The sequence below is a fragment of the Protopterus annectens genome, chromosome 12.part0, assembly GCF_019279795.1.
Source record: "Protopterus annectens isolate FY-2018-M chromosome 12.part0, PAN1.0, whole genome shotgun sequence".
Taxonomy (NCBI): domain Eukaryota; kingdom Metazoa; phylum Chordata; order Ceratodontiformes; family Protopteridae; genus Protopterus; species Protopterus annectens.
In genome coordinates, this window is record NC_056746.1 from 1,143,092,562 (window position 1) to 1,143,119,711 (window position 27,150).

The following is a 27,150-nucleotide window of genomic DNA, read 5'->3' on the forward strand; positions in this document are numbered from 1 at the left end:
AAAAACAAATTAACAAAAGATTTGAGAAAGGTCATTCACCTATTGCAAGCCCTGGGATACACAGTCAACATAAAAAAGTCAAGGCTGATACCATCCCAAAGGATAACTTTCTTGGGTGCAGAACTGGACACATCAAACCAAATGGCATTCCTCACAGCAGAAAAGCAGAAGCAGCTACCACTCTATTTCATGGCATTATCAATGCAGAACCAGCTTACAGCAAGGAAAGTCCTGCAAGCCCTGGGTTACATGGCATCCTGCATAATATTGATTCCACATGCCAGACTACATATGAGGAAGTTGCAATGGTACCTAAGGAATTTATGGTCTCAGCACAAGCACAGCCTAGAAACCCAAATTCCAATAATTCCATGCCTGAAGCAAGAATTCCAATGGTGGGCCCAGGCCTGTCAATTGAACGAAGGACTGCCCTTCCACAGCCCTCACACGAGCCAGACTATCACCACGGACGCCTCAGATCTCGGTTGGGGGGCACACATGCTGGACAGGTGCATACAAGGCTTATGGACTCAAGACCAGCTGAACCTACACATAAATCAAAAAGAGATGCTGGCAGTAAAGCTGGCAATTCAGACATTCAGACCGTTTCTTCAACAGGGTCATTTGCTGATAAGAACGGACAACACCACAGTTATGTGGTATATCAACAAACAGGGAGGCACACATTCATATCCTCTATGCCGGATGACAATGGACCTCTGGAATGTGGCCCTGAACCTCAACATTCAGCTCCAGGCAATATTTGTGCCAGGAAAAGAAAATATACTAGCAGACATCTTAAGCAGAACTACAACGGATGCCCACGAATGGATGCTGCATCCAGACATCTTCAAATCCATTACAAGAAAATGGGGACTACCAGAAATAGACCTATTCGCATCCCCACACAACCACCAATTGAAAAAATTCTGCACAAGGGCATACCACCCACTTCCTTGGAAGGTGGACTCCCTATCTTTCATTTGGAAAAACCTGACAGCATATGCATTCCCACCTCTTCCTTTGATGCACAAAGTGCTACTAAAGATCAAAGAAGATCACCCAAGGATCATCCTGATAGCTCCAGACTGGCCGAGGCAGCATTGGTACCCACTACTGAGGAGTATGTCTCGGGAACACGCATGGCCTCTACCTCTAGTTCCTTTACTGCTAACACAGAACAACTTCAAAATCCTGCATCCAAACTTGAAAACACTGCGCTTGGAACATTGCATAAGACAAAATAACCCAGATTTATCTCAAAGGGTTAAAGACATTATCTTGGAGGCTCGCAGACCCTCAACAAGAAAAACTTATACAGCAAAATGGAAAAGATATCTCATTTGGAGTGAAGCAAAAGGAGAAAATATATCACTGGCAAATATAGCTAACATCCTGGATTACTTAGCAGAGCTTTTCCACAATGGCCTGTCCTACTCATCCATTAAGGTTCATGCGTCAGCTATTTCAGAAGAATACAACATGGATCCTCCAGTCTTTTCTCATCCTCTACTCAGGCAGTTCTTGAGAGGAATTAAAAATGTAAAGCCACCAAGGAAGCCACCATTGCCTACATGGGACTTGAACTTTGTGTTAGAAAAGTTGACACTTCCCCCTTTTGAACCAGCAGCAACAGCAGAATTACAGTACTTATCTTGGAAATCTGCTTTCCTGCTGGCAATCACTTCAGCAAGAAGGGTTTCTGAATTACAGGCATTAATGGTAGTGCAACCCTTCCTTATCTTCCATCAGGATAGAGTGTCCATGAGAACTAATCCTACTTTTATGCCAAAGGTGGTCTCCAGGGTATCATTAAACCAAGCAATCCACCTACCTACATTCTTCCCCAACCCACAGAACAGGGGGGAAAGACTACTACATACCTTGGATGTGCATAGGCAATTGCGCTACTACCTGGACAGAACCAAGAACAATAGGAAAACTGACCAGCTTTTCTGGTAGCATATGCAACAGGAATGGAAGGAAAAGCAATTTCAAAACAGACAATCTCAAAATGGATAGGAAATTGCATTAGATTTTGTTACTCTTATCATGGAAAGACAACTCCAGAAAACATCAGACCTCACTCTACAAGGGCTACAGCCACTACTACAGGTTTTTTACGAGGAGTGGCCACCAAAGACATTTTAGAGGCTGCTACTTGGAGCTCCGTGCATACATTTGCCAAGCATTATAATCTACCTTTATACTCCAGATCCCGAGCAGGTTTTGCCACTGCTGTTTTGCAAGGGATCTTAACTACACCATAATCTTCTTAGTACCTCCTCTCCCAGTTTGGCTATGGTATTCTACCCATTTGTTAGGACTGCAGATGCATCCTTGAAGGACATAGTACAGTTTTGTACCTACCATAAATGTAGATGTCCGAGAGGTATGCATCTGCAGTCAGGATTACCCACCCTCCTTCCCCTCTGTGGTACTCCTAGGGTATTTGCCCATCTTGTAGCTAGCTGGGGGAATCTATTATGGTGTATTTGTTTGTATATATGTATATACAGGTTTATTTCTATTTGCTCTCTATTGTTTGGAAACATTTGCATTTATCCAAATTTAGCCTTCCTAGAGGGCACCTGGCATCTGGGGCAAGAAACACTGAGGAAAATGGCGTCGGCTGATGCCTTTATACCCGCGGAACTGCAGCTATGACGTCGGGTGAAGTGCGACATCAGCCGAGGCCAGACCCAGACTTTGGAATCCGGCCGACCGAAGGGCTGCCTGAGGCAGGACAACCCATTTGTTAGGACTGCAGATGCATACGTCTCGGACATCTACATTTATGGTAGGTACAAAACTGTACTTTACCTCCCTTTGAACCAGCTTTCTCTGCAGACCTTCAGTTCCTATCTTGGAAGACTGCCCTGCTCCTGGCAATAACTTCTGCTAGGAGAGTCTCAGAATTACAGGTACTAATGGCAGTGGACCCTTTCCTCATTTTTCATCGAGACAGAGTTTCTCTACGAACTAATCCTTCTTTCATGCCTAAGGTGGTTTCCAGTGTAGCTTTAAATCAAACCATCCACCTACCCACTTTCTTCCCTAATCCACAGAACAAAGGTGAGAGACTCCTGCATTCCTTGGACATCCACAGGCAGCTTCGTTACTACTTGGATAAAACTAAGGCTTTCAGAAAAACTGACCAGCTCTTTGTATCCTATGCTACAGCTTCTCAAGGGAGGGCTATATCCAAGCAAACCATTTCTAAATGGATAGGCCATTGCATACGGTTCTGTTATACCCATCATGGGAAACCAGTTCCTCCTACCATTAGATCCCACTCTACCAGGGCAACAGCTACCTCTACAGCCTTTCTCAGGTGGGTTCCTACCAAGGAAATTTTAGAAGCTGCAACTTGGAGTTCTGTACACACCTTCACCAAAAACCATCACTTACCTCTTTACTCTAAGTCCAGGGCGGGCTTCGCCACTGCAGTTCTGCAGGGCCTCATTGCCTCCGCTAACCCTCTATGATACCTCCCCCCTACCTTAGCTTTGGGATTCAACCCAAATGTGATGACTGTGGCAGGGTAACACGATGAACATAGTACAGTTTTGTATCTACCATAAATGTAGACGTTCGAGTGTTCACCCTGCTGCAGTCCAGGTTACCCTCCCTCCATCCCCTCTGATCTACTGGCTAAATCTCTGCTATGCCTTACTGATGTATTTGCTTATAGTTGAAGGGATTTTGTGTTTGTGCAGTGTTCACACCTTTTGATACTAATTCTGATCACCCTTTTGGGGGCACCTGACATCTGGGGCAAGAAAAACTGAAGAAAATGGCGTTGGTTGCAATATATGTACCCCTGGCGCACTGACGTCAGGGATGAGGCGACAGCAACCGACGTCGGACCAAGACTTTGGAAATCCGGCCAACTGCGGGACCGCCTGACGACAGGATAACCCAAGTGTGGTGACTGCAGCAGGGTGAACACTCGAACATCTACATTTATGGTAGGTACAAAACTGTACTATTCTCCTGCACATCAGTCAAAAAGAGATGCTAGCTGTACAGAATTGTCTGACGGCTTTCAGATACCTAATCCTTCCAGGACAACTGCTGATAAAAACAGACAACACCTCAGTTATGTGGTACATAAACAAGCAGGGGGGAACCCATTCTTACCCACTCTGCAGGTTAGCCGTGGCTCTGTGGAACACAGCCTTGAGCAACCAAGTACATCTACAAGCTCAATTCCTGCCAGGCAAACAAAATTCACTGGCAGATGACTTAAGCAGAAATCTCCTAGACCCACACAAGTGGAAATTGGAGCCCAACACCTTCAACCTTCTGATCCAAAGGTGGGGGACACCGTAGCTGGACCTTTTTGCCTCCTCTGAGAACCACCTGTTAAGCAAATACTGCACCAGGAACCCTCACAGCAGGGCCTGGAAGGTGGATGACATTTCTTTTCAGTGGGAAAACCTCTCAATCTATGCCTTTCCCCCTCTGCCCCTTCTCTCGAGTACTACTCAAGATAAAACAGGACAGGCCAAGGGCAATTCTAATTGCCCCAGACTGGCCTCGCCAGCACTGGTATCCACTCCTACGCAGCCTGACAATGGTGCCACCCTGGCACCTACACCGGACTCCTACCCTGCTGCCTCAGCAGGAGGGACACATTTTGCATTCACAACTGCAAATCCTAAACCTTGCAGCTTGGCTTATACCTTGAGTACCCCACCAACAACCCTCAGCAAACAGGTGCTGGACATCATTCTTGAAGCCAGAAGGCCTAGTACTAGGAAATCCTATGCTGAAAAGTGGAAAAGATATTGTTCTTGAAATCAGTCTAAAGGAAAGGACACAGCAGTGCCCTCCTTACCTCTAATCCTGGATTGCCTAGCAGAGCTGCTACAAAGAGGTCTCTCCTTCTCCTCCATTAAGATTCATGCCTCTGCCGTCTCAGCTCATTATAATACTGAGCCACCTCTATTTTCTCACCCTCTCATCAAACAGTTCCTGAGAGGGACTTACAACTTAAGGCCCCCTAGGAGAGCACCCACCCCTGCCTGGGACCTTAACGTTGTACTGGAAAAACTCATGCTTCCCTCTTTTGAACCTGCTGCCTCAGCAGAGTTAAAATTCCTCTTTTGGAAAACAGCATTACTTTTAGCCATAACTTCAGCTAGAAGAGTGTCTGAGTTACAGGCACTAATGGCTGTGGGAACCCTTCATTATTTTCCATGCTGACAGTTTCCCTCAGGACTAACCCATCCTTTATGCCTAAGGTGGTGTCCGGTGTGGCTCTAAACCTATCCATCCATTTACCAACCTTCTTCCCTAATCCTCAGAATAAAGGGGAAAGGATCCTGCACTCCTGGGACATGCACAGACACCTTGACAGGACTAAGCCTTTCAGAAAATCTGACCAGCTGCTCGTCAGCTTTACTGCAGGGGCAGAGGGTAAGACCATTTCAAAGCAAAGCATTTCCACATGAAGAGCACACTGCATCTATTTCTGCTACAAGCACCATGGAAAACCTACTCCAGAGGGGATCAGAACACATTCCACTATGGCTACTTCCACCCTACAGCATTTCTCAGGGGAGTCCCTACCAGGGGCATTCTGGATGCTGAAACCTGGAGTTCTGTACACACCTTCACCAAGCATTACCACTTACTTATCTTTTCCAAATCCAAGGCTGGATTTGCTACAGCAGTGTTGCAAGTCCTCTACTAGCCAGCCCTAACACTTCTTGACTGCCTACACCCTTCCTCAGCTTTGGGAATCATCCCAAGTGTAATGACTGCAACAGTGAAACATGAAGAACATAGTACAGATGTCCTTCAAGAATGCAACTGCAGTCATAACATATGGGTTGTCCTGCCTCAGGCAGCCCTCGGTCGGCCGGATTCCAAAGTCTGGGTCCGATGTCGGCTGATGTCACATTTCTCTCCGACGTCAGAGCGGCTGGAGTATATAAGCATCAGCCGACGCCATTTTCTCCAGTCTTTCTTGCCGCGCGGTGTCCGAAGCAGAAGCAGTTCGCAAGTGCCGGTCGGTCAGCTCCTGTATTTTTCGATTCCGAAGTCATCAAAAAAGCTAAGTACCGCGTTGGGGACCTTTTCTTGCCTCAGCCGATGTCAGAAATTACTGAAAAAGTTAACAGTTGTATTTCTTGTGGTAAACAAATACCTCATAAGGATTTCCACTCTTACTGTCTTCCTTGCCTTGGCCCAGACCACGACGTCTCGGCCTGTGTCGCCTGCGCTCGCTTCAATAAGCGCACTCTTAGGCGCCGGGCGGAGTTCGCTGAAGATTTTTTCGGCGAAAAATTTTCTTATACATTGCCGTCGGAACTTCCGACATTGCAAACTCCCAAGAAACGAAAAGACCGGGACCGACATCCTTGGCCCGCGTCTACCGCCGACTCCACGCCAAAACCTACCGCAAGTGCTCTGGTTCCCCCTGAGACGGTTATTCCACCGCTCCGAACCGAAGACACCACTTTACCGACGACTCCGATACCGGATGCCACTCCGACGCCAGTTATAGATTTTCCTCCGGATACTGAAACCGAGGAAATGCCCGAGACCATTGCTGTAGATAAGGTCACTCCTGCATGTGGAGCTGCCAGGCCTCCTATGGCCATGTCTATTAAGGCCTACACTCGGGCTAAGGCAGCCAGCAAGACCAAGCACCTTACTGCTAAAGCCTTACCTCAGCCTACTCCTGAGACACAAATCATGACTATGGCCGCAGACTTAATTTCTATGATTAGAGGTTCACAGGCCCATCCTGAGAGAGTATCCCAGCCTCCTTCTGATAAGAGGCCCCGGGTTGAACCCTCTGACCCTTTCCCTTCAGATGAAGATTCTGAGGACTCTGTCCACTCCGATGGCCAGGAAGAGCTCTTCCAGACCTATGAGGACTCGGATGCAGAGGATTCCATCCCCTCGGCCTCCCCTCCTGAGGATATTTCTTTTGGGGAAGTTCTGCATACCATGAGGGAACATTTCAAGTGGCAAGGCCAGGAATATTCTGATTCCAGAAAGCGCCTTCGAACTTTCCTTAAAAAGCCCCAGCACAGGCCCTTAGCTATTCCTCCTGTGCTTGACGTTTTGGATGATTTATATTCTGACTCAGTGTTACCCCTGATTCTCTTCCTCCTGCTCCAGCCAAGCCAGACAGTTATTACAGGGTCCCAGAAACACATTCCCATTTATTCAGGGCCCATACTGTTGATTTGGAAACTATTTCTCAGGGACCTAAAGGTGTTTCAGCTTCCACCTCTAAAAATCCCTTGCCTTCCAACAGGGAAGCTAGGTCATTAGAGAGATGGGGGAAAAAGGTCTACACCTCCACTACTTTATCTATGAGAGCTTTGAATTGCCTTTTTCATGTGTTACAATATCAGGATTTCCTGTTAGAAGATTTACAGAAAACATTGGCCTCTCCTGATCCTTTAGACAGGAAGTCTTTGCAGGAAGCTGTACATAACTCTCAGCAAGTCAGCAATCACTTCCTGCAGTGTGGATATGATGCACTGGAAGCTTCATGTAGGGCAGCTATGACAGGGGCAGTCATTCGTAGACATGCATGGTTAAAAGAACAACCTCTACCAGATCATGTTAAGGCAAAACTTCTGGATGCACCCTTGGAAAAGAACAAGCTTTTGGTGCTAATGCTAAAGATGTGTTAAAGTCCATCGAGGAAAAAGCAAAATCAGTTCAGACGGTTAAAGATTTCCTCCAGGTTCAGCCCCCCAGATTCAGTAGGAATTGGCCTTCAAAAAACTGGTCCTTTCCTAATCCTGAAAAATTTCAAAGGGGTAAAAACAGACGTGGCCGAGGAAGAGGACAATACAGAGGCCCTTACAGGGGATGACAATGGCAGCCAGCAAACCAAAGAAGTGACACAGGGGTTTCCCCTGCCCCACAGCCACAATCTCAATGACTTTCCTCTACTTCCGCCTACCAAGGAACAAATAGAATCTCCCTTGGGCGGAAAATTATCTCTATTTTCAGACAATTGGCACAGATTGACAAAGGACAAATGGATTTTGGACATTATAGACCAAGGTTACAGGTTCCATTTTCATACCTTACCAAGAAAACAAGGCATGCCAAACCTACCACAAAACCAGAGGGCAGAGGCTTTCAAGCAAATTTCTCTGCTGGCTCGGATAAAAGCCATAGAAAGAGTTCCACAACAAGAACAAGGCCAGGGGTTTTACTCAAGACTGTTCCTTGTTCCAAGAAAAGAAACTCAATGGAGACCGATACTGGATTTGTCCGCATTAAACACCTTTCTCATAGTACCAAAGTTCAAAATGCTGACTCTACAGCAACTCCTTCCCATGCTGGGCAAGGGGTCTTGGCTGATTACTCTGGACCTCAAGGAGGCATACCTGCATGCCCCTATCAGACACAGTTGCAGAAGATACCTCAGATTTCTTGCAGGGCCAGAGCATTATCAATTCTCAGCATTGCCATTTGGCTTATCTACTGCGCCCAGAGTATTCACAAAATGCCTGGCTTCAGTAATTGCTCATTGCAGGCTCCAGGGGATCCAAATTTACCCCTACCTGGACGACTGCCTCATACAAGCGGACGACAAATTGATGTTGACAAAAAACTTGAACTATGTCATACGATTACTTCAGGCTCTGGGATACACAGTCAACTTCCAAAAGTCAAGACTTCAACCATCCCAGCAAATAACCTTCTTAGGAGCCAAACTAGACACAGCCTCTCAAATGGCTTACCTGACATAAGACAAGCAAGAGAAGTTAACTCTTTATTTCAAAGGTTTGGCAAAACTCACCCAGATGACTGCAAGGAGATTCCTACAGGCCCTGGGTTACATGGCATCCTGCATTCTCCTGGTTCCATTAGCAAGACTACACATGAGAAAGCTTCAATGGTACCTAAAAAGCCTATGGTCTCAGCACAGCAACAACTTAGAGACAACCATACCGCTCATTCCATGCCTACAAAAGGAATTCCTATGGTGGGCCTCGGTAAGCCAGGCAAACACAGGTATGTCTTTCAAAAAACCACAGATAACACAGACCATGACCACAGACGCCTCAGACCTTGGATGGGGGGGGCGCACATGGAAGGCAGATGTATACAAGGACAATGGTCTCCAAAGGAAACACATCTGCATATAAACCAAAAGGAAATGCTGGCAGTAATGCATGCCATCGAGGCCTTTCGACAACAACTTCAGCAAGGCCATTTACTGATACGGACAGACAACACCACTGTGATGTGTTATATAAACAAGCAAGGGGGCACCCATTCTTACCCCCTTTGCAGACTGACAATGAATCTTTGGGAAAAATCACTGAGCCTAAACATACAGTTACAATCCCAGTTTGTTCCAGGCAAAGACAGTGTGCTGGCGGACAGCCTAAGCAGGAATTTCACAGATCCACACGAGTGGAGGTTACATCCGAAGATCTTCACACAACTCACTTCGACATGGGGCAGGCCAGAAGTAGACCTGTTTGCCTCTCACCTCAACCATCATCTACAAAAATTCTGCTCAAGGACATACCATCCACAAGCTTGGAAAATAGATGCTCTCTCATTCAACTGGAACTTCCTGAAAATCTATGCATTCCCACCTCTGCCACTGATGACCTCAGTATTACTAAAGATCAAAGCAGAGAGACCCATGGGGATCCTAATAGCTCCAGACTGGCCAAGACAACACTGGTATCCACTACTACGGAGCATATGTCACACCAAGAAGTGGGCCCTTCCCCAGTGGCCCCTACTTTTGACTCAACACAACTTCAAAACAGTGCATCCAAACCTTCAGACACTGCAGCTAACAGCCTGGGAGATCCCATGAATAACCTCAATCTATCTCTCTCCAAGGAAGTTCAGCGGATATTAACAGAGGCTCGAAGACCATCCACCAGAAAGGTTTACTTAGCAAAATGGAAGAGATTCAGCATTTGGAATACCAGCAAGGGACACATTATTGAACATCCCACTCATCCTGGAATATTTGGCAGATATGCTACAGAATGGACTCTCATATTCTTCCATAAAGATACATGCTTCAGCTATTTCAGCTAGATATAACACTGATCCGCCTGTCTTTTCACATCCTTTGCTAAGGCAATTCCTCAGGGGAATCAAGAACATTAAGCCACCAAGAAAGGCACCAGTGCCAGCCTGGGACCTCAACTTTGTCCTAGAAAAACTGACTCTCCCTCCATTTGAGCCAGCAGCTTCAGTCGACTTACAATTTCTCTCATGGAAGACAGCTTTCTTGTTGGCAATTCACAGAGACAGGGTCTCATTAAGGACCAACCCTACTTTTATGCCAAAGGTGGTATCTAGGGTTTCTTTAAATCAAGCTATTCATTTGCCTGCTTTCTTCCCCAGTCCTGAGAACAAAGGGGAAAGACTGTTACATACCTTGGACATTCACAGACAACTTCGATACTACCTGGACAGAACCAAGACCAGTAGGAAGTCTGAACAACTTTTTGTAGCTTACGCCCCTGCAGTCCAAGGAAAAGCAATTTCAAAACAGACTATTTCAAAATGGATTGGACATTGCATCAGATTCTGTTATTCCTTTCATGGGAAGACTGTACCAGCCAATGTCAGACCACATTCCACCAGAGCTACAGCCACCTCTACTGCATTCTTAAGAGGGGTGCCTACAAAGGACATTCTAGAAGCTGCTACATGGAGCTCCGTGCATACATTCTCTAAACACTACAATCTCCCTCTATACTCCAGATCCAGAGCAGGCTTTGCTTCGGCAGTCCTGCAGGGTTTGATTGTCACACCATCCTTTTCCTAGAGCATTCCACCTCCCCCAGCTAAGCTATGGTATTCTACCCATATGTTATGACTGCAGTTGCATTCTTGAAGGACATAGTACAGTTTTGTACCTACCATAAATGTAGATGTCCGATAGATATGCAACTGCAGTCAGATTTTCCCTCCCTCCATACCCCTCTATGCCTAGGGTCCACTCCTATCCCTGTTTCTCTTAGCTGGGGATATCTGTTATGGTGTATCTGTTTATTGCTTAATTATTTGTCTGGAATCCTGTTTTTGTCTTCCAATTTGATTACAGCCTTCCTTGGAGGGCACCTGGCATCTGGGGCAAGAAACACTGAAGAAAATGGCGTCGGCTGATGCTTATATACTCCAGCCGCTCTGACGTCGGAGAGAAATGCGACATCAGCCGACGTCGGACCCAGACTTTGGGATCCGGCCGACCGAGGGCTGCCTGAGGCAGGACAACCCATATGTTATGACTGCAGTTGCATATCTATCAGACATCTACATTTATGGTAGGTACAAAACTGTACTTTGTGTACACTTACCATAAATGTAGATGTTAGAGTGTATTCATTGTTGCAATCCTGGTTTCCCTCCCTCCCAGCCCCCTGGCTTTCTCTATCTTTCTATCTCTCCTCTCTATGGCGATTCATGATGACATTGGTATTTACTTTTTACTGGTGGCGTTCCCACCATATACTAGCTCCCTACTTGGGGACTCGTGACACTTGGGGCAAGAAAATCTGATGTAATGGCGTTGGCTACCTGTTTTATACCCTTGACCTGACGTCATGGAAGAAGCGACAGCATCCGGCGTGGAAATACTAAGACTGTGGTATTTGGGCCGACTGAGGGATTACCTGCAGGCAGATAACCCAAGTGTGATGACTGCAACAGTGAATACACTCGAAGTGTACACAATTCATTTCTATGTGCATTGTTATGGTTTGCTTCTCTCTTTTGGGTATTAAACGAAAAAAAAACAAAAACATAAGAACATGCAGGACACAGTTTTTACCTGGCTGTCTTTAAACAACACAGCTGGAGACAAGTCACGTACCCTAACTATGTCCCCACTGCTACATAGTTCTTTCATTCAAACTTGTGCAGATTGTTCTAGTTCATGTGATTTGATTTTATTACACTTTGTTGTAATTTCTTCTTCCAATTGCTATACTAGAACAGTGTCAGCATGTACTAGAACAGTATTGGCATGTATGCAAATATGGTATATTTTTGCATGACAGAAAAGATGCGACTTTTCTCCATTGTTCTTGTTGCTTAGATGTAGGCAATAATGTGGTATCCAGAACTCAGTCCTTCAGCTCCTTAACATTTTGTTTCTGCTGTTGCAGTTCTTCCAGAACCAAAACAAGAATCTCCAGAATTGGCTGAAAATGCACGGGCTGAGCAGATGGAAAAGCCTTCAGAAATCCCTGCAGTACCTGATACGAAGGATGGTGATACCGACACAGAGCAAAAACCAAGCGAAGAGACTGATGCAGTCCCTGAATCTTCAGTTGGTTCTTCAGAAGTGAACATTTCTTCTACTGAAACAGGTTAGTAATATTGCTTGGCATCGATGATGATGTACTTTTTTGTAATGGTACAGAATATGAAATATAAAAATTCTGTGTAATATGTTGTTGAATGCTGTGAAGGTCGTTTTTTAAAAAAAAAAATGTTACGAGTTATTCCAAACTTTCTTTTTGATAAGGGACATAGTTTAATTTAGCTCAAAGGAATGAAGAAAATAAGAACTGTTATAATGCAAACTGTACTTTTTTCATATTCTAATGACTCTCTCTCTCTTAGATTAGTTGAACAAATTTAGATTCATCAAATCATGTTAGTTGGAAAAACCTGACATTTTTGGCTGCCACTGTTAGAAAAGTTTGAATAATTTCCTTTATCCAAGAAGCTCTTACATTGATTATGAAGTCTTGCAGAAGTGAGAAGTGTGTGAAGTTGTCAGAAGTTTTCATTTTCAATGACTTTTTTTTTTTGTTTGAACTGATATTTGGCTAAATCTGCTTTGGCAAATGGTCCTGTATTTGTCTCTTAAGATTTGCTTTCAAAGAGGTCGAAGCATTTAGGGCAGTTATTACTGACACCGCAGTTGTTGGTGTGGCTGACCTCACAAGTCTTTACCAAGTTGCCAAAAACACACTTGTTGCTCCCACAATGTGCTGGACCTTAAAGTGAATCCATTTCTCTTCTTGCTGTATATAGTTTTTGACATACACTGATGACGACATGCTGCTTTTGGGGATATTCTGTTCTTGAGATAATTCTTCCTACTTCTTCACAACTTTTATTGCTGTCCAGTACTCAAGTTTAGACTTGAGATTCTTGAGTTCTGACAACCAACTGTTAATTTTAATTATTTTCTCAAAGTGTTGTGCAGTTCCTTGGCCTTCTGTTCAGTCATGGCTTTGAACAGTAAATGCCTTTCTCATAAACAAATCCTTGAGCAGGTAGTCACCATTAAAAGGATTTTGCAAGTCCTTCATTTGACACACAGAGGGTTTAATTTTTAATGTCCCCCCCAAAAAAAAATAGTTTAAAAGGTTCAAAAGAGAGTTTATTTGGTGGGTAGACTGAGTGATAAAAATGAAGGTTGCATTTGATTCCATCCCAGAGCATCCAAAGTTAGTCTGGGGAACCATACTACACACCTCAAAGGGCAGAGGTGAAGGTACCCAATCACTGGGCCCATTAATGTCATTAGAGAAGTCATCGTCGTCTGGTACCTTCGAGTTTTCAATGTTACTCTGAGACCAGGCCCAGTAATTTAATCATATACAACGCAACAGTGATGTGGTATGACAGCAAGGAAGAGAACACCCACTTATATCAGTTATGCATACTGCCCATTTAAAGTAGAATCTGGCATTATAGCACAGCATGAATATAAGAAAGGTTGTACATTTCCCCCAAGAGACAACCTGACAGCTGACCTTCTGAGGTGGTTCCCAGCAGGTCATCACAAAAATGACTTTGAATTGAAAAACCTTCAGACACACATTGTAGTCTAGGAGAACCCCTTGGATAAACCTGTCACAACCCCTCAAAGTTGTCAGAGTTAAAAACAAAATGCTGTTGATAATCACCGATGAAAGCCTGGGCTACAAATGCTTTCTCATTCACTTGGGACAAAGGGATATTGTGTGTGTTTTGCAGTCCTTATCAAACTAGATCCAATAGTGAAAGTAGTAAAATTCATACAAGTGTGGTGAGCATCATTGTAATGGCTAATTTCTGGCCCTGACAGTCTTCGTTGGCCCGTGTTCTTTGCTTTAAAAAGAAGCCATGGTAATTCCTAACCGTTATATCTTGCCAGGAGGGTTCTTTGGTGCACCCCCTCAGTCATCCTCAGTTTGACTTGCTTGCATGATGGCCATCATTGCAAACTGGAAGGCCTGTGAACCAGAGCTACTTTGCATTCGCAAGGAAGACAGGAAACTTACTATTAAAAAGTAATATTTGGAAAGAGGAAGTGATTTTCGAATTTGATCTTAAGAGGGTCTCAGTTTGGCATGTTCTTAGCTACATGAGGTCCCTGTATTATTTAGGACTGTCTTAAGCTATTGTTAGTCCATCTTTAAGCCATTTCAGCTGAGAATCTCTGACTGCTTTTCTGGTAGCAAAAGTCATATTCATATTTACATTTTTCTCAAGATAAACCATAAAACCAGTGGGTCCATGCGTAAGATTTAAATTTTGTACTGCAAAGCTAAGTTGGCTCTTGAATGTTTCATAAAATGTTTCTTGGAAGGCTTTTTTTTTTCTGGGAGGACCATTACTAACACAAGAAGGGTTTCTGAACTCAGGCTGTTGCATCCTCTGAGTTCTAGACAGCAATTTCTGCAGGAGTGAGTGACATTGAGAGAAACCCATTATTCATGCTTAAGGGTTGTAACTGTGGCAGCTTTAAACCAGGTCACACACCTTCAAAGCTTTTTTTAGCAAAACCCCAAAGTTAAGGGGACATAAATAAAGGGGAAGTCTCTGGTTGAGCTGCTGTTGCTGCAGAAGTTGCTTTCCTGCCACATAATAGCAAGTTCACATTCTGGGGGGGGGGGGGTTATTTTGTAAATATGTAAGCAAAATATAGAAGTAAAGTTTGAGTACTTTTTGTATGTGTTTTTATACTTGGTGCTTTGAAATGTCTATAATGTAATTTTTCAGAAACCTGTACCATATTTATATGCAGTTTTTCCTAATGTATATAATACTTTGTACTGTTCTGAAATGCTGTAATGTGCATGTTCTTGTGGCCGAAACAAGTTCAAGAACCATTCTAGCTACTTTGCTAACATTAGTAAATAAATAAAACCAGTAATTAAGAAATGTATTTGGAAATAACCAAGGAACAGAATAAAACTGGCCAGTTTATTTCTTTCAGGTGTGCCAAACTGAGAAAAGCAGTTTCTAAGGAGACTTTATCAAAAATGGCTAGCTTTAAATGCATTGTGTTTTAGGGTAACAATCGTGGCAAGCCTTTAACACCATAAGGTGAAGGTGATTATTCTACTCGTAGATGTCTGTACTCAAAACATATGTAAGGCAGCTGTGTGGACTTCCTTCCATACAGTTATTAATGTAAGATGTTCTGTAGATGCATGGTAGGCATCCTTACTGTTGCCTTTTCAGAGTCTTCTAGCTTTTTCACTCCCTATTTGGTGTCAGTGCTAACACTGCTTTAATACTCTTTCTGTGGCTTATGAACACTGCTTCAGCATCAATCCTTATAGTGAGTGTACGGACACTGCTGCAGCAGCGATCCTTGTAATGAGCATATGGACACTGTTGCCGCAGTGATCCTTGTAATTAGTGTATGGACACTGCTGCTGCAGTGATCCTTGTAATGAACGTATGGACACTGCTGCCGCAGTGATCCTTGTAATGAATGTATGGACACTGTTCACTGCTGCCGCAGTAATTCTTGTAATGAGCGTACGGTCACTGCTGTTGCAGTGACCCCTGTAATGAACGTACAGACACTGCTGCTGCAGTGATCCCTGTGCATATGGGCACTGCTGCTGCAGTGACACTTGTAATGAGCATACAAACACTGCTGCCACAATGATCAGTGTAATGAGTGTACACACACTGCTGCCACACTGACCTTTGTAATGAGCGTATGGACTGCTGCAGCAGTGACCCTTGTAATGAGCGTATGGACTGCTGCAGCAGTGACCCTTGTAATGAGCATACGGGCACTGCTGCCGCAGTGATCCTTGTGCATATGGACACTGCTGCCGCAGTGATCCTTGTAATCAGCGTACAAGCACTGTTGCCACAGTGATCAATGTAAGGAGCATACAGACATTGCTGCCACAATGATCCTTGTAATGAGTGTACGAACTGCCTCAGCAGTGATCCTTTTAATGAGCGTACGGGCACTGCTGCCGCAATGACCTTTGTAATGAACGTACAGGCACTGCTGCCACAGTGATCCTTGTGCACATGGACACTGCTGCTACAGTGATCCTTGTAATGAGCATACAAATACTGCTGCTGCACTGGTCAGTGTAATGAGCGTACGCACACTGCTACCACAGTGATCCTTGTAATGAGAGTATGGACTGCTGCATCAGTGATCCTTGTAATGAGCATATGGACTGCTTGTAGCAGTGACCCTTGTAAAGAGCGTACGGACAGCAGCAGTGACCCTTGTAATAAGCATATGGACACTGCTGCAGCAGTGACCCTTGTAATGAGTGTACAGACACTGCTGCAGTGACCCCTGTAATGAACGTACAGACACTGCTGCTGCAGTGACCCTTGTAATGAGCATACAAACACTGCTGCCACAATGATCAATGTAATGAGTGTACACACACTGCTGCCACAGTGACCTTTGTAATGAGCGTATGGACTGCTGCAGCAGTGACCCTTGTAATGAGCGTACAGACACTGCTGCCGCAGTGACCCTTGTAATGAGCATACGGGCACTGTTGCCGCAGTGATCCTTGTGCATATGGACACTGCTGCCACAGTGATCCTTGTAATCAGCGTGCAAGCACTGTTGCCACAGTGATCAATGTAAGGAGCATACAGACATTGCTGCCACAATGATCCTTGTAATGAGTGTATGGACTGCCTCAGCAGTGATCCTTTTAATGAGCGTACGGGCACTGCTGCCGCAGTGACCTTTGTAATGAACGTACGGGCACTGCTGCCACAGTGATCCTTGTGCACATGGACACTGCTGCTGCAGTGATCCTTGTAATGAGCATACAAATACTGCTGCTGCACTGGTCAGTGTAATGAGCGTACGCACACTGCTACCACAGTGATCCTTGTAATGAGAGTATGGACTGCTGCAGCAGTGATCCTTGTAATGAGCATATGGACTGCTTGCAGCAGTGACCCTTGTAAAGAGCGTACGGACAGCAGCAGTGACCCTTGTAATAAGCAGATGGACACTGCTGCAGCAGTGACCCTTGTAATGAGTGTAAAGACACTGCTGCAGTGACCCTTGTAATAAGCGTACAGACACTGCTGCAGCAGTGACCCTTGTAATGCATGTACAGACACTGCTGCAGCAGTGACCCTTGTAATGAGTGTACAGACCCTGCTGCAGTGACCCTTGTAATAAGCGTACAGACACTGCTGCAGCAGTGACGCTTGTAATGCTCGTACAGACACTGCTGCAGCAGTGATCCTTGTAATGAGCATATGGACTGCTGCCGCAGTGATCCTTGTAATGAGCGTACGGACACTGCTGTAGTGATCTTTGTAATTAGCGTACGGACACTGCTGCCGCAGTGATCCTTGTTCATAGATTCATAGGTTGGTACTAGGCTATCGACACTAGGGCTTATACAAGCCTAGACATAACCATTCCCTGGCTATTTCTTCCCACACTATTTACTTCCCTGGACCCCTGTCTATCAGGGCAACTGACGTGATCCCCAGGATGAATTTCCTTTCTCCCATCCAATCATCAAGGTTCCTTTTGAAGAGGGCCAAAGAGGCACTCTGCTTGACATGTATGGGCAGTCTATTCCAGAGTCTGGGGAGTCTCTGAGCGTACGGACACTGCTACCGCAGTGATCCTTGTAATGAGCGTATGACGCCGCAGAGACCCTTGTAATGAGTGTATTGACACTGCAGCCACAGAGACCCTTGTAATGAGAGTATGGACACTGCTGCTGCAGTGACCCTTGTAATGAGTGTACAGACACTGCAGCCACAGTGACCCTTGTAATGAATGTGCGGACACTGCTGCCACAGTGATCCTTGTAATGAGCATACAGACACTGCTGCCACAGTGATCAATGTAATGACCGTACAGACGCTGCTGCCGCAGTGATCCTTGTAATGAGCGTATGGACACTGCTGCCACAGTGGTCCTTGTGCATATGGACACTGCTGGTGCAGTGATCCTTGTAATGAGCGTATGGACACTGCTGCCGCAGCGCTCCTTGGAATGAGCGTACGGACACTGCTGCAGTGATCCATGTAATGAGCATACGGACACTGCTGCTGCAGTGATCCTTGTAATGAGCATACGGACACTGCAGCCGCAGTGACCCTTGTAATGAGTGTGCGGACACTGCTGCCACAGTGATCCTTGTAATGAGCATACAGACACTGCTGCCACAGTGATCAATGTAATGACCGTACAGACACTGCTGCCTCAGTGACCCTTGTAATGAACGTACGGACACTGCTGCCGCAGTGATCCTTGTAATGTGCGTACTGCCACTGCTGCCGCAGTGATCCTTGTAATGAGCGTATGGACACTGCTGCCACAGTGGTCCTTGTGCATATGAACACTGCTGGTGCAGTGATCCTTGTAATGAGCGTACGGACACTGCTGCCGTAGCGCTCCTTGGAATGAGCGTACGGACACTGCTGCAGTGATCCATGTAATGAGCATACGGACACTGCTGCTGCAGTGATCCTTGTAATGAGTGTGCGGACACTGCTGCCACAGTGATCCTTGTAATGAGCATACAGACACTGCTGCCACAGTGATCAATGTAATGACCGTACAGACACTGCTGCCTCAGTGACCCTTGTAATTAGCATATGGACACAGCTGCCGCAGTGATCCTTGTAATGAGCGTATGGACACTACTGCCGCAGTGGTCCTTGTGCATATGGACACTGCTGCTGCAGTGATCCTTGTAATGAGCATACGGACACTGCTGCTGCAGTGATCCTTGTAATGAGCATATGGACACTGCTGCTGCAGCGCTCCCTGTAATGAGCGTACGGACACTGCTGCAGTGATCCATGTAATGAGCATACGGACACTGCTGCTGCAGTGATCCTTGTAATTAGCGTATGGACACTGCTGCCGCAGTGATCCTTGTTCATAGGTTGGTACTAGGCTATCAGCCCTAGGTCCTATACAAGCCTAGCCATAACAATTCCCTGGCTATTTCTTCCCACACTGTTTACTTCCCTGGACCCCTGTCTAGCAGGGTGACTGACGTGTTCCCCGGGGTGAATTTCCTTTCTCCCATCCAATCATCAAGGTTCCTTTTGAAGAGGGCTAAAGAGGCGCTCTGCTTGACATGTATGGGCAGTCTATTCCAGAGTCTGGGGTGTCTCTGAGCATACGGACATTGCTGCCGCAGTGACCCTTGTAATGAGCGTACAGACACTGCTGCCGCAGTGACCTTTGTAATGAGCATATGGACACTGCAGCCACAGAGACCCTTGTCATGAGCGTATGGACACTGCTGCTGCAGTGACCCTTGTTATGAGCGTATGGACACTGCTGCCACAGTGACCCTTGTTATGAGCGTATGGACAGTGCTGCCGCAGTGACCCTTGTAATGAGTGTATGGACATTGCTGCCGCAGTGACCATTGTAATGAGTGTATGGACACTGCTGCCACAGTGACCCTTGTAATGAGCATGCGGACACTGCTGCCGCAGTGATCCTTGTAATGAGCGTATGGACAATGCTGCCGCAGTGATCCTTGTAATAAGCATACAGACACTGCTGCCACAGTGACTCTTGTGATGAGCGTACGGCCACTGCTGCCACAGTGATCCTTGTAATGTGCATACGGCCACTGCTGCCACAGTGATCCTTGTAATGTGCATACGGCCACTGCTGCCGCAGTGATCCTTGTAATGAGCGTATGGACACTTCTGCCGCAGTGGTCCTTGTGCATATGGACACTGCTGCTGCAGTGATCATTGTAATGAGCATACGGACACTGCTGCCGCAGTGATCCTTGTAATGAGTGTATGGACTGCTGCAGCAGTGATCCTTGTAATTAGAGTATGGACTGCTGCAGCAGTGACCCTTGTAATGAGCATATGGACACTGCTGCAGCAGTGACCCTTGTAATGAGCGTGTGGGCACTGCTGCTGCAGTGACCCTTGTAATGAGCACACGGACATTGCTGCCACACCACAGTGACCCTTGTAATGAGTGTACAGACACTGCTGCAGCAGTGACCCTTGTAATGAGCATACAGACACTGCTGCCACAATGATCCTTGTGCATATGGATACTGCTGCTGCAGTGACCCTTGTAATGAGTGTACGGGCACTGCTGCAACAGTGATCCTTGTAATGAACATATGGAATAGTACAGCTGTGATTTACTACAGCTGTAAATGTTTGAATCCAGAAATTATTGCTGCATTAGGGCAGTGGTGTAAACCTCAGCTCTAGATTGTCACTGTTGAAGTGACATCCCAACCACATGTACAAAAATGTAAAGGAGGGGTTGAGGATGGATGGATAGATGGATGGGACATACGGACTACCACTCACCTCCTCCAAGGAAGGGGCAAGTGGGACTCTTTCTGTAATATTTTTTTTTTTTAACCTTGTATCCTTAAACATTTCTTCCCATTAGAGTCTACAAATCAAAAGTTACTTCTGATCCTTGTGGTCAGATCTTATGCCGTTATTGGATATATGCCATACCACATGCTATACTCATAATTGTCGATACTAGTCTGTTTTGTTTCCTATCAAAAAGAACCAAAGATGGTGTGGACTGCTGTCTCCTTTCTACCCAGCATCAGTTTGATATGTGTATCAGGAGGGGTGAGAAGAAAACCACTTGGGAGACATCGAAAACTTAGGGGCTATTGCCAGTTGTACTGTATGTACACAGTAGGCTAATTCCCATTCTAAAGAAATATATCCAACCTGCTGGCAGACAGTTTCACTGAAAACTTCACCCCCTCTTTCCCCTCTATCAGTAAATCAAGACATCCGTGCACCTGCCCCCCCTACCATTATCTCCAGGGAGCAAGTCATCACTGCCCTCTCAAAGGCAAAATATACAGACTCCATAGGACCAGATAACATCCCAGGCTGCATCCCACATAAACTCAGACAGGAACTTGCAGCACCGTTGGGCATCCTATTCAACCAAAGCCTGAGTACTGGCTTCATCCCAGCCCAGCGGATGACAGCCAATGTCAGCCCTTTGCACAAAGTTAGTGTGTCCAGCGATCCAGGAATTTATAGACCCATCAGCCTAACTAGCCTGATCTGCAAGGCCATGGAGCAGATTATCATGGACCTCATTAACAAGTAACAAGAACATTGGCAACCTCCAAATACTTGATCCCACACAGATTGGTTACATTAAAGGGAGGTCATGCCTGCTAAATTTGGTCGACTTCTTTGAGACAGTCACCAAAGCCATGGACGAGGGGAAGATGGTGCATACCGCCTACCTAGACTTGGCTAAAGCTTTCAATACTATTCCCCACTCGGATATAATAGATAAACTCTGTCAACTTGGTGTCAATCCACATGTTACCAGGTGGGTAGCAGACTGGCTCACTGATAGAGAACCTACCTAGTCAAAATAGGGGAAGCCACCTCAAGCAGTCGACTCGTAACGAGTGGTGTGTCCCGGGGATCAGTCTTAGGGCCCTTGCTGTTTGGGGTATACTTCTCTGAGGTGCAGACTAAAACCAGTGGGCTATGGCTCATCATGTTTGCAGATGATTGTAAGCTGGACGCTGCCATCAGTTCCCCTAGTGATGTGGACATCCTCTAAGAGGGTCTCACCCAAACATATGACTGGTGCCAGAAACATCGCCTCAAACTGAACACTAAAAAAATGCATCATCATCCCCTTTTGGGGAGAGTGACATCCCCACAAATGATCACATTAATGACAAGGTCCTAAGCATGCAATCAGTCGTGAGGGACTTGGGCACCCAGGTTGATAGCAAACTGACTTTTGACCACCATATTGCCTCCATTGTATGGAAAGCTTTCTGCATGGCCCACCTCATTAGTAAGGGTATCTCATCCAGGGACAAGATGGTCATAACATCCTTGTGTTCTTCCCTTATAAGACCCATTATTGAGTACAGTGCCCCTTTCGGCATGTACCTCACAAAGCACATGCAGCAGCTGGAGATACCACAGAGATTCCTCACCAGGAGAATACAGGGCCTCAAACAGCTACCCTACACAGATAGGCTAAAGGCCCTGTCTCTCTATTCAATCTCCTGCAGACTCCCCTGAGGTGACCTCTGTCTGGCATACAAAGCTATCTCAGACCCCGCCTTGATGGGACTACTGCATATCGTCAAGTCAAGCTCCACTCAAGTAACCTGCACACGTGACCTCAGCCTTGTCTGAGACATCAATAGGCCTTGTTGGCAGGACAGGTTTGTGTCCCAGACACTCTCCCTTCTGTAGAATAGACTCGCGCTCCACGTCAAGAAGAGTACCTCATTAACCCTTTTTAAGCGCAACCTGGATAACTGGATGGAGAACAGAGAATACACCCCTGGGATTCCAACTGTGTCCCTGCCAGACTGGGGCATCGGGTGCTAACCTGTCATAACATGGGCTAAGTTCTTGGCTGGGCTTGTAAGGGCCTCAGGGTCAATCACCTAGTAACTTCCTTTGATCCTATGATTTATAGTATATATTAATGTACATACAAGCATATATATATATATATATATATATAGATATATATATATATATATATATATATAATGTGTGTGTACGTATGTGCATAAATATATATATATATATATATATATATATATATATATATATATATTTAAATTTTACAAGTGTACATGTGGAGGTGTGTGCGTGTGTGTATATATATGTGTATATATATATATATATATATGTATATATATATATATATATGTGTGTGTGTGTGTGTGAGTAAAAAATGTATGTGTGTCTGTTTGTATACAAATGTGATAGTGTGTGTGTGTGTGTGTGTGTGTGTATATATATATATATATATATATATATATATATATATATATATATATATATGCACACATATATAATTATAATATCGTATGTATGTATATGTGTGTGTGTGTATGTATATAATGTTTGTGTGTGTATGTGTATGTATATATATATATATATATATATATATATATATATATATATATATATATATATATACACACACACACAAATATCCAGTGTCACCCTCAGGTTCAAGTCAAAATCTACTCTTATTACTGGTTGATAGAACAACACCCTTGGATGTTCATCGTGTTACACTGCTGCAGTCATTACACTTGGGTTATCCTGCCGTCAGGCAGTTCCCCAGTCGGCCTGAATTCCAAAGTCTTGGTCTGGCGTCGGTTGCTGTCGCCTCCTCCCTGATGTCAGTGCGACAGGGGTATATAAGATGCAGCCGATGCCATTTTCTTCAGTCTTTCTTGCCACGCGGTGCCCGAAGCAAAAGCAGTTCGCATGTGCCGGTCAGCCGACTCCTGAGATTTTCATTCCGAATCCAGAACCAAAGTCTTCTGCAAAGCTAAGTACCCCGTTGGGGAAACTTTTTCTTGCCTCAGACCAATGTCAGTAAAAGTTAATAACTGTATTTCTTGTGGGAAGCAAATACCTCATAAGGATTTCCAGTTCTATTGTATCCCATGCCTGGACCCAGACCACAACGGCACTGGTTGTCGGTTTTGTGCTAGGTTTAACAAGCACACTATTAAACGTCGGTTTGATTTTACCCGACATTATTTTGGCAGAAAATTCAATTACACCATGCCGTCAGAACTTCCGACGACCGGTATACATAAAAAGCGCAAAGACAAGGACAGACATCCGAGGCCCAAAACTGACGACGAGGCCTCTTCTAGGCCGGTCGCCGGTTCTCTGGTTTTCAGCGAGGCGCTTCGCAGCCCCAGACGACCACTTCCACAGAACTACAGACCGCCTCCGACTCCCACGTGGAACTGGCTGGGCCTTCGGATGCACAAGTTTTTCAGCCTACCAAAACTAACCCTTCAGAGGGAACCGAAGTAGCTGAGCAATCCACAGCCTCAGAGGGTGTTTTCAGACTTACCCAGTTAACCATTAAACCCTCTGCTAAGTCTAAGCCCCCCCTTAAAAACAAAGAAACAGATACAGCATTCTCCAGGACATGTCTCCATGCCTAAGAAACAAATGCTCAAAATGGCCAAAGACCTAATTACCCTGATCAGGGGGTCCCATCCCCCACCTGATAAAAGGCCCAGACAGGATGCAGACTATGAATCTTCCGACCAGGTGTCCATTTCTTCAGATTCATCCTCAGACCTAGGATATTCTTTACCCCCTTTTGGGGATTCTGATACTGAGGAATCAATTCCATTAGCCTCTCCGCCTGAGGACTACTTTTTTGGGGAGACCTTACATACCATGAGGGAGCATTTCCATTGGGAAGGCCAGGATTACTCAGAATCCAAGAAAAGGCTCAGAGACTTCCTTTTATTACCTCAACACAGACCCCTTGTTATTCCGCCAGTGTTAGATATTGTGGATGATGTGTATACTGAATTCAGCTTAAATCCTGACTCCTTACCTCCAGCCCCAGTTAAACCTAATAGATATTACAGAGTCCCTGACTCTCACAAATTTCTGTATAAAAGCCCTGTTGCTGACCCTGAAACTATTTCTCAGGGACCCAAAGGGATTAAGGCCTCATCAGCAAAAAAACCCAGTTCCTTCTGACAGAGGTTCCAGAGCATTAGACAGATGGGGAAAGAAAGTATGTATGTCTGCAACTTTAGCAATGAGAGCCTTAAATTGCCAGTTTCACATGCTAAAATATCAGCAATTTTTGATGTCTCAGTTGAAACAAAAGATGCTTCCAGATTCAGAACCTCCTAATTGTAAAGAAATGCAGGATTTATTGCATGCAGCTGAACAAGTGGGAAAACATACTTTGCAATGTGGTTTTGATTCCTTAGAGGCCTCCTGTAGAGCAGCAGTTACAGCCTCTGTCATTAGAAGACATGCTTGGTTAAAAGAACATATGTTACCAGATCATGCTAAGGCAAAATTATTGGATGCACCTTTGCAGCGGGATGTGTTGTTTGGAGTTAAGGCAGAGGAGGTATTAAAGAAGATGGAGGATAAGGCAAAATCTATGCAAATGGTGAAGGATTTCTTACAGGTTCAGCCTCCTCATTTTAGCAGAAATTGGCCAACAAAGAATTGGTCCTTTCCAGTCACAGACAGACCTCAAAGGGGTAGATACAGACGTCCAAGAGGTAGAGGTCAAGCACAAGGTCCTTACAGGCCTCGACAATGAGGTACACCAGGCCAGAAAGAAGGGGAAGACAGTCCCCAACCATATAAAAAGCAGTCTCAATGACTTCCTACTACAGCTGCCAAACAGCCCTCTCTTGGCAGCCCCCTTATGAGGAAAACTGGCACTTTTCTATCACAATTGGCATTGGATCACCAAAGACAAATGGGTTCTCAACATTGTATCTCAAGGTTACAGGTTCCACTTTCACCCGATCAATGGGCAGAGGCTCAAAAACAAATTACAGCACTCATGGGCATGAGAGCTATTCAAAAGGTACCACCACAGGAGCAAGGACAAGGATTTTACTCAAGACTCTTTCTGGTTCCCAGAAAGGACAAAGCCTGGAGGCCCATGTTCCGAAATTCAAAATGTTGACACTACAGCAGCTTATTCCCATGCTGGGCAAGAAAGCTTCGCTCGTGACTTTGGACCTCAAGGAGGCATACCTGCATGTCCCTATCAGACAAAACTGCAGAAGATACCTCTGATTCATAGCTGGTTCAATGCACTATCAATTCTCTGCACTGCCCTTTGGCTTATCTACTGCGCCCAGGGTCTTCACAAAGTGCCTGGCACCAGTAATTGCATTTTGCAGACAAAAAGGAATTCAAATTTATCCGTACCTGGACGACTGCCTGATTCAAGCAGAGAGCAAGGACATTCTTCTCAAATATCTGGCATTCGTAAAAAAGTTATTAAGTTGCCTGGTGTACACAGTAAATGAAAAGAAATCAAAACTAGTACCCTCACAAGAGATAATATTCCTGGGTGCCAGCTTGAACACAACGGCCCAGATGGCTTATCTCACGCCAGACAAGCAAGGACAACTGACTCAATATTTTCAATCGATGGCAACAAAGACCCAATTCCCTGCAAGAAAAATTCTGCAGGCCTTGGGCTACATGGCATCTTGCATACTATTAATTCCATATCCCAGACTGCATATGAGGAAACTACAATGGTACATAAAGAGTGTATGATCTCAACACTGTCAAAGTTTGGAAACAGTTATACCACTAATTCCTTGCCTTCAACAGGAGTTTCGATGGTGGGCTTAAGCTTGTCGCCTCAACAAGGGACAGCCTTTTACTCAACCCACAACCAGGCAAACACTGACAACAGATGCATCGGATTACGCCTGGGGAGCACACATGGCAGGAAAATGTATTCAGGGCGAGTGGCCCGCAGAGCAGAGACATCTTCATATCAATCAAAAAGAGATGCTAGCTGTACAAAATGCCCTTATAGCTTTCAAGGACTTGCTGCATCCAGGACAACTACTACTAAAGCCAGACAACACCACAGTTATGTGGTACATAAACAAGCAAGGGGGCACACACTCCTACCCCCTCTGCAGACAAGCCATGACCTTGTGGAACACATCTCTAGACTACCAAGTTCATCTGCAAGCACAATTCCTGCCAGGAGAGAAAAACACACTGGCAGACGACTTGAGCAGAAACATCATGGATCCCCACGAATGGGAATTAAATCCACAAATATTCAGAGTGATAACACAAAAATGGTAGAGCCCGGACATAGATCTGTTTGCATCCTCAATGAACTGCCAGCTACAGAAATTCTGCACAAGGAGTTACCATCCACAAGCATAGAAAGTGGATGCCCCCTCATTCAGCTGGAAAAACCTACAAGTATACGCTTTCCCACCTTTACCTCTCCTTCCAAAGGTACTCATAAAAGCCAGGCAAGAAGAGCCGAAGATGATCCTGATTGCACCAGACTGGCCACGCCAGCACTGGTACCCAATCTTAAAGAACTTAGCACAAGAACCACCCTAGATTTTGCCTCAAATCCCACATTTGCTGACACAGCACAAC

At 45.2% G+C, this 27,150-nt stretch overlaps 1 protein-coding gene across 1 annotated transcript in view; it reads left to right on the forward strand.

Moving 5' to 3' along the window:
* Positions 1 to 27,150, forward strand: part of LOC122817033 (trichohyalin-like) — a 1,834,860-nt gene that overhangs the window by 1,215,009 nt on the left and 592,701 nt on the right. Inside the window, exon 9 of the mRNA XM_044090165.1 lies at positions 12,138 to 12,341. Coding sequence (XP_043946100.1) covers positions 12,138 to 12,341 — 204 coding nt within the window. The remainder of the gene's footprint in view (positions 1 to 12,137; positions 12,342 to 27,150) is intronic.